Source organism: Schistocerca americana, chromosome 3, assembly GCF_021461395.2.
Source record: "Schistocerca americana isolate TAMUIC-IGC-003095 chromosome 3, iqSchAmer2.1, whole genome shotgun sequence".
In the NCBI taxonomy this organism is placed as follows: Eukaryota; Metazoa; Arthropoda; class Insecta; order Orthoptera; family Acrididae; genus Schistocerca; species Schistocerca americana.
In genome coordinates this window covers 949,591,289-949,604,026 of record NC_060121.1, presented here as the reverse complement: position 1 = coordinate 949,604,026, position 12,738 = coordinate 949,591,289, and the positions used below count along the sequence as shown (strand labels likewise).

The window sequence follows — 12,738 nt, the reverse complement described above, 5'->3', positions numbered from 1 at the left end:
GAACGGAGATTTCAGCTTACTGGCAGTTTAGCTGCGGGCTAGACGCGGTTCAGGTCTGATGGTGCCTGATCAGCTGTCATCAGAGAGCACAGAACACTGTTCTCGTGAACTCTTCTTCGACATGAAAGATTAAGGTCTAACTGTGTTAGTACACATGGGCTGAATAGTTTTGTGTTAGAATACACCGGGATAATAAACTCAAAAAGGCGCTGTTCTGTTGAAAGTTGACAGATGAATGTGGTTAGGATAGTCTAAGCTGTGAAACGGAAATGTGAAGGAACGATTTTAGACAACTAAGGGTCTGCACGGGTGCCAGCCGCGTCACGTCAGGTACGTGCCCTCACGGGTGGTGCATGACTCTTCATATGTTGTTCTGTTGAGAGAGGAAAGATGAAAGTGGGTAGAATGGACTATGCCACGAAATTGAAAAATAAAAAAACAGCACAGATGGCTAGGGTTCTGCGCGATCGCCATTTTCATCATGTAAGGTATGTGCCCCTGCATGTGTGGTTCTCTTGTTCATCCAACAGACTAGGTATATGGCCAAAGCTTACTCGTTCTGTGTGCATGATTCACTCTGTTTATGTTACCTATCATGGGGGTAGGCATGTGGTATTTCCCTCCAGATAAACATTCAAATACAAATGAAATAAAACATGGCTACCTCTTAAATTACTCTTTCAAAATAATTTCTTACCTAAGGCATCATTATTACTAAACACTTAAATAATCCCACAAAAATAATTATCCTCATCTTTCTAGTAACACAGTGACTCTGGAAACACTCGGTTGATACAAATACTAAATTACTGGTACTGGCAGACTCTAGCTAAAACTCTCTAAACATTTGATAATTGCATAAATGAGACATGGAAAAAATGAACAATAGTAAAAATAATGCATTGACATAAGTAACTGGACACAAGTAATTAGACATAAATAATTGGAAACTCGTCATAGAGATACAAGTGGTAGCAAAACTGCGACAGAAACAAAAGTACAAAATATCATTTCCTTTTCACAAAATTCCCTTATTCTCCAAGAAAATTTGGTAGCAAAATTAATGTAAGAATCCCCTGGTATTCCTTTATGCTCTCGTTTATATTTTCATACCAACTGATAGTCTTTGGTACTTCTATGTGCAAGAAAACTGTCATTAAGTCATGGCAATATTATGTTTAATGCTGTGGAATAGTGTAATGTCACATTAATACTTCCTTTAACAAGGCTCTGATGAAAAGTGGTTTTATGTCTCCTTCAATGAACAGACCAATAATTATTAAACATGTGATACGCTGTTTCCTGTGGTGATTTTTATTTGCCAATATTGGTGATTATCAGTCTCCCAGTCAATTGTTCAAGGGTATTATTGTTGTTCCTTTCTTTAATTCTCTCACCTACGTGCTTCCATATAATCATTATTGGTGGCTCGACAAAGCTAGTTGCATCTCGAAGACGTCGATTTGACTTCCCTGTTGGTGCTTTTGTTTTTAATAAAATTAGAGTCCAGTTGTCATGTGTAAAGTGTATTGGAAGGAAAGTAAGTTCCTAAGTATTGAAAATGTGCATAAAGTTATTCAAAGGCTTCGTTATATAATGTTTAAGAATTCTGCATTGAGATTCAATGCAGCTTGAGGTGCGAAGGTGTGATACGCGTCCGCTTGTGAGATTGTAAGTTGCTGACAGCACAGCTGACAGTATGGCTGCATCCAGTTTCAACTGGCTCAGTGTTAGTACTGGCGTTCACACTGGGTCCGACCTCTTGCTACCCATGGAGTTTAGTTCCTCGGTACAGTCACAAAATTTCCTTCCAGAGTTAGCTTATGTTGTCCACGACAGTTATGCATGGGGGATGTTTTCAAGGAACTCAGATAACTTAATAGTTAAAGTTTGCAAAATTATCATGACTCATTTATTCATTTAGATACCCTGTCCTTCTAAGATTTAGGTAACTGGTAGGTTTTAAACTTCTAAATAAATTGTATTTTGCGATGGCATTCCAAATCCAACTCCTTGGCTAACGCGTTCCCCACACAGCGGTCATTTACAGGACAAATATCACGCAAGGGCCAGCTTCCTTGATGCCATATAGATCCATTTATTAACTGCAAGAGTGGTAATACAACATAGCCAGAGATTGATCTGAAATTCCAACATTTTATATTCCTTATGGTTTAGACAATGCGTACAAGGAAAAACTTCTTCTCTCTCATGATTTTGTTCCTTACTGAAAACTCAAATAGACAACACAAATAGATCCCCATCTTTAGATAAGACTAGTAAAATCTGTAGGGCAATATTAAGCTGGTGAATTTATTTCTATAACCATCCCTTTACGTTTACAGGTTATGCTACAAGGGTACGAATGTATGAAGGCGTAGCGTGGCTGAGGAACGTGGCCTGCAGGGCGAAGTGGGGAGGGGGGGGGGGGGGTCATGAGGGGCTAGGGGTGAGGTGCAGGTGTTGCTCGCGCCAACAGCTGAGGTGGGGGCCAGGAGAAGGGGAATGGTAATGGCCACTCACTCGGTGGGCAGGAGAGAGGGAAGGAAGGGGGCCGCATCACCAGCTGACAGGGAGGGGCGGAACCCGATGCATGTGAACAGCTGTAGACAAAAGCGGCGATATTTATGTGACTCCTTCCATGGCATTTAATATACAGAAATACATGGTACCATAAAAACTTACCTTGTTGTCTGTTCAACATCGAATTATGAAAACAATAAAATAGCACTTGAGGAAGACTCCTCTTACTTTAGAGTAACAAATTTGTTGTTTAACTTGGACATACCTATTCTTGTTATTATCATTGTGTGATCATTTAGCAAAACATACATGTAATAGAATGTATTTCAAATGACAGGTAGATGGCAGCATGTAGTCACTGATCTACTGGCAGTTACAAAGGTGTATTCCTATCGTGTTTTTATGGTAAAGTTTCATCAGCTGTGTCAGTTCACTGCAGCAATTGTGGCATTTGCATTAGACAGGATTAGTGTTATTTGTCACAGTTTGAGCATTTGTTACAGGGGTGGAGCTAGCCACAGATACGGAAGTTCGCACACTAGCTTCCAGCGTCTGTTTAAAGACGTGGTTTTGTTCAAGTAGCTCCTGATTTTGTGTGAAAAATTGGCACATTTGTGCATTTAAGGCATCAAGTGGGTCTTGTGAGGCAGGTGCCTCTGTGGTGGAGTGGTGACCGGCGGGCGGCAGCTGGCGGTGGCGGCATCCAGACCGTCGGGTGGCAGCAAATGTGTTGGTGGTGGATGGCGCTGGCTCGGCCGGTTTGCGATGGCAGTAGGCCCCTGGTGCATTGGTGAAAGCGGTGGGCGATGGTGGGCGGTGCGTCAGCGGCTGCGGCGGCTGGCGCAGCGACGGATGACGGTGGCCCGTGCAGTGCAGGCCCCTTGAACTCAGGCAACGGGCAGCAAAGCAGTGTCCAGCTCACGTGGATGACTAGCGTGGGCTGCCTCGCTGCAGCGCACGCCCTGTGCATGTTTAGTGGCGCAGCCACGGCCTGCATGGAGGAAACATGGCGCCCAGTTGGCGCATTCCATGCGCAAAGTGCATGGCGATGGAAAGAATTTAATGTAGCGACAAAGTTGCTACGGGAACAGATCTGCACTTCTGACACCAGTTGTACAGGATGGGCAGTTGGGAAGGCAGTGGGCGTTATGGAATGAATAGGATAATATTTAGACAAAGGCCATTTATTGGCGAAAGCATGTTTAAAAGGGGTCATATAGCCAGACCTAGGGAGGCAAGGGTGAGCCAGAGCATAGAGTTTGGCAAAACATAGTTCGCGAAGCTAACGAAAGTTGGCTTCGGCCAATCGGGTCAGTCCGAGCAGCATGCCGGCTGCGAAAACTAAGTCCCCGATGCCGCAGCACCGGGAGAAGCAGGAGATGTTCACTGCTACAGGGTGCGCATCCAAGAGCTCGAGAAGACAAGAGAGTGGGGCCCGGCGATGAGTGGCCGGGTATATTCGACGCACCACATGGCTTCCTTCACCCTGATTGGTCGGGACCAAGAAACCTGTGGGGGCTGCAATGGAACTTTCCAGACCGTTGCCTGCTAAGTGACATCTGGAACGGCGTTACCTCATAAGCACATGAGGGAGGCGCGTGAACAAGGTGCCCTTCCTCGGTACTGACTTCCTGTTGCTAAACTGTGGGACGAAAAAATTTACAGGCAGCCAACGCAGCCAGCTGTGGCTGCAAAAATGAAGTTACTGTTTGAAAGCTCATATAATAAAGTAAAACCCCTACTGTCTGGCTCATCTTTTACATGTCATTACTGAACTCATATCACCACTTACTGCTGTGTCAATTAAAATCTCCTACTACAAAGTTTACTTTCTGATTTCTGAAGTTGTTCAGTCTGTTGAAAGAGAAAAGAGAATTTGGAGACTTATAAACTGATGTTGGAAAGCCCAATTGTTGTTATTTCTGTATCATTTTCCACTGTAAAAGCTGGTGACAAGATCAGGGTATTAGGCTTTGTGGATGTGACACTTCCATCCTTTCTATGTGGTATTTCAGTACTATTCAGATTTCATGTATTTTGGGTCTTATTTGATTGCTGTGGCTGTAGGTTTCTTGAATATCATGCTACATCAAGATTGTACTCCATACATAGCTGAATCAGTCATTTTTATTTGCACAAAGATATGTCTTCCAAATAACATTCTCAAATTTATTGGGACAATTCTATGGTAGAGTGATTCATGTATGAAAGAAGTTTCTCACAAAATGCTCATTTTACCAATTCTTGAGTATTGTTTGTCAGCCTGGGGTCCTTTACCAAGTTAGCTTAACAAAAGAGGTAGAAAAGGGTCAAACAAGAGCAGCACACTTAAACATGGATTTGTTTGTCAGTGCAGAAATGTCAAAGAAATGCCCAAAAAATTGTAGTGGGAGAATTTACAAGAAGGACATTACACTTCACGAGAAGCTTTACTCATAAAATTCTGAGTGTCTTCTGTTCAAAATGAGCCAGGAAATATACCTCTTGCAACGTATATCTTGTATAATCACTATGATACTAAAATTAGAGAAGTTTGGACCCAAACATAAAGCTACTGACAGTCTTGCTTCCCATGTAGCACCTGAAAATGATAGAAAGGGCAAACGTGATTCTGGTAGACTATGTACCCATCACTACATACCATACAGGGGTTTGCAGGTTACTGTTGTAGAAATGGAGGTGCATATCCATGGATGGAAAGGGAGGCGTGGAAACGGAGGTGCCAGAGAGCACTTGATGATGATAATGAGCTACATTGTTGAGGTATTGTGTGAAAAATACACAAGAAACTGGCAGCATAGGTTGAAGGACATCATACATCAACAGTTCTGGTGAAACATAGGATCTTGTATGCACAGTTGATGATGGGTGATTAAGGTGGTGAATCTAGAAGAACAGGTTCACCAGCAGAAAATCAAACACACAAATAGTGCAGCATCAGCACTCACTGCTACTGGATATGCTTCTTGATAAATTTAGGCAAAACACTTATGGCAAAATATAGATTTAATTTATTCAGTTGCTCGTAGACATGACTCCAAAATAATTAATATGATGTTACTGTATTATGTCTTATGGTATCACATTCTGAGGCAACTCTGTACATTCATTGAGAATATTCTTAGCCCAAAAAAGGGGCAGTCAGGCAGATTTGCAGTGTCAGTGTATGAACTTCAAGTAAGCCATTACTTAGATGTCTCATAGCTTTAATATCAAAGTTTCACTGCTTAATCAGTCAGGCGTATTTTTTTAATTAAGTGCCCCATACCATCATATACTTTAATAATGAAATCTGTTGAATGCCATGTCACTGAATGACCACTTCCAGCTATACTGTAACATTGCCAGTTACATGAATAAAAATATTAAATTATTTAGTAATAAATGAGATAATGTAACTGAGAAATAAGACACAGCTGATATTTTCCCTGTGATGATAAACTGGACTGGATTTTTCAAATAATATCTTTTTTGCAGAAAAAAAAGACATCATACAGTGAGAAGAGTGGAAAGCAAATGCCTCAGTTGGAGCCAGCACTCTTGATGGATGGTGATAATAAATATAAAAAATAGATTTTATGCAGAAGATGAAAATAATACTTTTAACATTATACAATTTATTTCCTAATGCTGTAGCCATCAGTGATGATGGAGTGGAGTAGCACGAATATTTTAGGGCATCATTCATTTATTTGAATGTACAGGGTGTTACAAAAAGGCATGGCCAAACTTTCAGGAAACATTCCTCACAAACGAAGAAAGAAAATATGTTATATGGACATGTGTCTGGAAACGCTTACTTTCCATGTTAGAGCTCATTTTATTACTTCTCTTCAAATCAGATTAATCATGGAATGGAAACACACAGCAACAGAACGTACCAGCGTGACTTCAAACACTTTGTTACAGGAAATGTTCAAAATGTCCTCTGTTAGCGAGGATACATGCATCCACCCTCCATCGCATGGAATCCCTGATATGCTGACGCAGCCCTGGAGAATGGCGTATTGTATCACAGCCGTCCACAATACGAGCACAAAGAGTCTCTACTTTGGTATTGGGGTTGCGTAGACAAGAGCTTTCAAATGCCGCCATAAATGAAAGTCAAGAGGGTTGAGGTCAGGAGAGCATGGAGGCCATGGAATTGGTCCGCCTCTACCAATCCATCGGTCACCAAATCTGTTGTTGAGAAGCATACGAACACTTCGACTGAAATATGCAGGAGCTCCATCATGCATGAACCGCATGTTGTGTCGTACTTGTAAAGCACATGTTCTAGCAGCACAGGTAGAGTATCCGGTATGAAATCATGATAACGTGCTCCATTGAGCGTAGGTGGAAGAACAAACTAAAATGAGCTCGTAACATGGTTGTATTGGTTTATGATAGAATTATATGGACAAAAAGTAACTGGAGCATAAAGAAATATCAATAAATATGACCTTACATTCATAATGAAATTACTGTATTTGTATGATATAAAAATGCAGCATATGATTCAGGTGAAAGAGAATACAGACATCTGGAAAATGAGATTTACAGAACATGCAAAATGGCTAAGCAGGAGTGATCAGAGGACAAATGCAATGCTGTAAAAGTATTTATAAGTAGGAGAAAACATAGATACTGCCTGTATGAAGATTAAAGAGATCTTTGGCGAAAAGAGAAGCAACTGTATAAATGTCAAGAGCTCAAATGGCAAGCCAGTTCTAAGCATAGAAGGAAGAGCTGACAGGTAGAAGGAATGTATAGAGGGGCTCTATAAGGGAAATGAACTTGAAGACAGTGTTATCGAAAGGAAAGAGGATGTAGATGAAGATGAAAAGGGTGATATGATTCTGTGAAAAGAATTTGACAGAGCAATGAAAGATCTAAGTCATAACAAGGCCCCTGGAATAGGCAACATTCCATCAGAATTACTGAGATCCTTGGGAGAACTAGCCATGACAAAACTATATCATCTAAAGTACAAGGTGTATGGCTGCAACCAAAATACCTTCAACCTTCAGGAAGAATGTAATAATTCCAGTTCCAAAAAAAGTCAGGTGCTGACTGGCATGAATGCTACCAAACTGTTATTTTAATAAGTGACAGTTGCAAAATATTGATGTGAATTATTTACAGGAGAATGGAAAGCAGGTAGAAGTCAACCTTAGGCAGTTTGGATTCTGGAGAAATTTATAACATGCCAGGCAATACTGCTCCTATGGCTTAACCTAGGAGATAGGTGGAAGTAAGGCATACCCACATTTATATCACCCACAGATTTAGGACAGGTTTTGACAAAGTTGACTGGACTACATTTTTTGAAATGTTGAAGGTAACACAGGTAAAAGACAGGAAATGGAAGGTTATCTACAACTTGTGCAGAAATGAGACTGGAATAAGATTTGCAGGATGTAACTGGGAAACCACTGTTGGAAAGGATGTGAGTCAGGGTTGTAGGCTAGCCCAATGTTGTTCAGTCAATATGTTGAGTAAGCTGTGAAGGCAACCAAGGAGAAGTTTGGATAAAGTTCAGAGAGAAGAAAGAGAAAGTTTGCCAATTTTATTTATTTCTTTACACATCCATAGACAATAAAAACTGAAAAATAATACGGTGGCATTATAATTCTGTCAGAGACAGGAAATGACTTGTAAGAACAATTGAACAGAATGGATACTGTCATGAAAAGAGATTGTAAGATGAACATGAACAAAAGTAAAATCAGGGTAATGGCATTTAGTCAGATTAAATTAGATGATACTGAGAGAATGAAATTAGGAGATGAGAGCCTAAAAGTATTAGACGAGTTTTGCTGTTTGGGGAGTAAAATAACTGATGATGGCCAAAGTAAATAGGGTGTAAAATTAGATTGTCAAAAGCAAGAAAAGCATTTCTGAAAAAAAGTGTTTGTTAACATGTAATATCGATTTAAGTATTAGAAAGTGTTTTCTAGAAGGTATTTGTCTAGAGTGTTTCCTTATAAGAAAGTGCAACTTGGACAGTAATTAGTTCAGATGAGAAGAGAATAGAAGCTTTTGAAAAGTGGTGCTATAGAAGGATGCTGAAGAGTAGTTGGGTAGACTGAGCAACATATGGGGAGGTACTATCAAACTGGGGTAAAAGTTTATGGCGCAATTTGATCAGGTGAGAGGACACATCCTGAGGCATCAAGGAATTGTCAGTTTGGTAATGGAAGGGAGTGTGAGGGTAAAAATTGCAGAGGGAGATCAAGACATGTCTACAGTAAGTAGGTTCAAATGGATGTAGTTATGCAGATATGAAGAGGCTTGCACAGTATAGACTAGCATGGAGACCTGGCTCAAATCAGTCCTTGGATGTGAAGACCACAACAATGAAAACAACAACAACAACAACGAGAAATGTTCCTTATATGTAGATTTTGTGGTGTAGAGGTTACATATGAAAAGAACAGTAGTCATCAATGTGAAACCCCCGTTTTTTGCTCAATACGGTTGGTGAGTAAAGACTTATTATCCAAGAACAAATACAATACAGAAAAGATCCTTTATTTACATAGCACACTCTATCCTTATGTGGTTTTTGTTCGATTTGTTTTGTGTGTGTGTGTGTGTGTGTGTGTGTGTGTGTGTGTGTGTTTTACAGTTGGTTATTCAAAAGTATGTTCTACTTTTCTGTAGATCTCCTGGAACTGGACTGTATGATAACCTCCAGCAGTACAATCTTCCATATCCTGAAGCAATATTTGATTTGGGATTTTTTGTGAGGGACCCACGACCATTTCTTTCATTGGCAAAAGAGCTTTATCCTGGCAAAAAGTATCGGCCAAATCTTGGACATTATCTTGCCCGCTTGATAAATGAAAAAGGAAAGCTGCTGAGAATGTATACCCAAAATATTGACGGTTTGAAGAGATGTATGTAAATATTGCATTTATTAATAAATTAAATGATATACAATAAACCTCTCTTTGCATTAAATAATTGCTCAGGAAATATGGTTTCAGAAACTTGTCCTGGAGAAAATAACAGTTTTCATTAAATAACCAGCTCCACCTATGTATATATGTTTACACTTGTTGAAGACAATTATTTTATTGAATCAGCAGAGTTGTAACACATATAGTTTAATGTAGGGGAAAAATGGTTTGTATTTTCTGTTGACACAAGCATACTAATCAAGGGCCAAAATCAACTTGATCAAAAATAACATGTGTGATAGCTGAACAGGCCTATAACTAGTTCACTGTTACACACATTCAAACAAGCAAAAATTTTATGCTAATACAAGAAGTAGACTAATGGTAATTAAATTGAAATGAAACAGTATGTATAAAATCTTATGATGTCCCAGCAGATAAAAAGTTAAAAGGGAGTCAACATATATGTAAACTAATCAAGAAGATCAGTTCACAACATTTTACACTTAAAAGTATTTGTCTTTGTATTTACCTAAACATGAAGTTTTTAGCTTAATGCACTTCTTGTTATCTTAAGGAACTACCCTTTGGAAAAGTCCATCTAAAGTCAATAAAGTATTTATTCAGCAGAAGTGAGTAGTAAGAAAATTGTGCACAGTAGATAAGTGCACATTTTGCAGAGACTTCTTCCAGAATATTGGTACTCACACTCATTTCCCAATACATTTACTCCTTAATGATTTGTGTTGTAGACAGTAAAAATCAGTTTCAGCTGAACTGTGATTTGGACAGTCATAACACAAGATTTTAAAACAATTTTGATATTGATATTGCCTTGTCATTTGGGGTTAAGGAAAAGACTACTAGAGGATGTTTTGGGAAGCATTCTCATGACAGCCGAAATGTTCTTCCTAATTTCCATTCTATGGGTGATTAATGACAGAAATGTGGAACATAATAAAATATCTAATTCAGAAAAATCTCTTATTCAGAAAAATTACCAATTAAATATGTTGAGCTAAAGGAAGTAACTGATAACTGGTCATCATCATCATCATCACATGTCACTGTACTCATTGCTGAGCGTTGTGACTGTATGAAGCAAGAGGTTCCATCCAAGATGGTTACTAGCTTCTCTTAGAGCCCGCTGAAGAGGTAGACTGGACAGCTCCTTGATCTGATCCATCCACCTGCACGCTGAGTTTCCCCATAGCCTCTTGCCCTCAATCTTCCGTAATATTTTCTCTAGATTTTCTCTACCTTTTCTCACAATATGGCCAAAGAACTGGATAATTTTTTGGTTGATACAAAGAAAAGGAGCTTGGAGAAACTGAGTTGCTCAATAATGGACACATTTGTTCTTTGTTTGGTCCATTTTATGCACAGCAGCCTGTGCCCGCAACAAGCTCAAATGCGTCAATACACTGCTTGCCTCTGGTCTCAAGGTTCCATGTTTCACAGCTATAAAAGAAAATGGAAAACAAGAGTGTTTCAAGAAGCTGGATCTCTGTGGCATTCATTATTGCTCTGTTGTGTAAGATCTTAGTGAGCTTCTTCATAGTTACTCGCTCTAGCACAATCCATCTTCTTATCTCATCTTCCCAGTTTCCAATGCTGCAGATGGTTGATGGTTGACCCAAGATAGATAGAAGAATGCGTAACTTCAAGTTCCTTTAATCAACCTGTGAGTTGATCCTGTGCTCCTCAATCAGTTATCATGACTTTCTGCTTGCTGAGGTTGATGTCTAGCCCATATGATAGGCTAATGTCCTTTATGTTTTTTAGTAAGTCTGCAAGTTCATCGTTGCTAATAGCTAAGAGCACAGTGTCATCAGCAAATCCAAGATTGTTAATACTTCTGTCACCAATTGAGATGCCTTTAGTCCAACTATGTTGGACAGTTTGGAGGATAGAATGCAACCCCATCTGACATGTTTTGATACACTGAAGAAATCAGACATGCTAGCACTTTTCTTCACAGCTGTTTGGTGATTGGTGTATAGACTTCTGATCAGTGCTTTCAAGTGTGGTTAGACACTGGACTCTGCAGTTGCATGCCAAAACTTTTCCAACACAGAAATCTCACAATTTCTCAGTTATTTGTCACATGTTGAGAATATGTTCCTGTGTTCCTTTTCTTTCAACAAAACCTGTTTGTTCTGTGGATATGTGAGGGTGAATATATGGCTTCAAACACGGCTTCAAGATGTAAAGCAAAATTTTGCTGTCGTGGGATATGAGATAGATAGTTTGGTAGTTGGAGCAGTTCCTGATTGACCCTTGCTTGTATAGGATAATGATGAGAAACTTTGGCCAGTCTTCTGACTATTCTCAAGTTTGCCATGTTCTAGCACACAATGAATGCAGTGCATCAACACCTGCCTGCCCTATTTCTTTAATCATCTCCCCAGAATACTGTTAGGCCAGGGATTCATAATCCTTCAGATGTTGAATTGTGTTCTCTATTTTCTTGCATAAGACTGTCAGTTCTGATGTAAGTTGCTAACTGATTGACTGTCTGTACTGCTGTTAATTCCAGAATACAACTTTTCACAGTAATATTTCCATCTCACAACAGCATCTTCCTTGTCTGCTTAGAGTTGCCATTCTCATTGTGTACCACACCAATATGAGGATTAAATTCACTGGTGATGCTGCTGAGTTTCTTGAAGAGATCACATACTTCATTGTGATAGTGATGTTGTTCTATCTCATTGCAGATGCCTTTAATGAAATGATACCTGTCCTTTCTACAATTCTGTTGTATTTCTCTACAGAGGTTTTTATATCTATCTTGCTCCTGGGTAATGCGGATACCAGTTTCCTTCAGATTGCTTCTTTCTTCTTTTAATTGTGGTGTGGATTGTGATATCCAAGGATGTTATGCATTTTGTGGTCGTTCTGGTGTCAGAAGTGATGAGGAACAATCTCCTTCATTCAGACCCATGTTTTTGATGCTGGCACTTCCTTATCAAGACTGAAGTTATGGAGTTTTTAACTTACAAGCTCACCAGATTCCCAAATAGCCCCCTTGATTGTGAGTTGTAGTTGTCTATCTCGCTTCTTCTTGGTGGGTTTGAGCTTAATCCACATATTCATGGACAGTCAGCTGTAGGGAAGGTCTCACAGTCTGAGATCAAAACCTTCCAACATCTTCACACTAGGATGAAGTCAATCTGATTGCTGGATCAGTCACCAGGTTATGTTGGAATATAATGTTACAATCCCTCATGTCATTACTCTCACAGAAATCGAGCAAGTACTTCCCTTGATCATTTTCCTCACCTACACCATAAGGTCGAACCAAAGATTTTAAGCATGTGTCATGGAT

The 12,738-nt window shown here is 39.6% G+C and overlaps 1 protein-coding gene across 2 annotated transcripts in view; it reads left to right on the top strand.

The window, feature by feature from the left end:
• LOC124605365 (NAD-dependent protein deacetylase sirtuin-3-like) overlaps positions 1-12,738 on the top strand; it is an 83,787-nt gene that overhangs the window by 46,594 nt on the left and 24,455 nt on the right. For both annotated transcript variants that reach the window (XM_047136993.1, XM_047136994.1), the window contains exon 4: positions 9,169-9,404. In XM_047136993.1, coding sequence (XP_046992949.1) covers positions 9,169-9,404 — 236 coding nt within the window. The remainder of the gene's footprint in view (positions 1-9,168; positions 9,405-12,738) is intronic.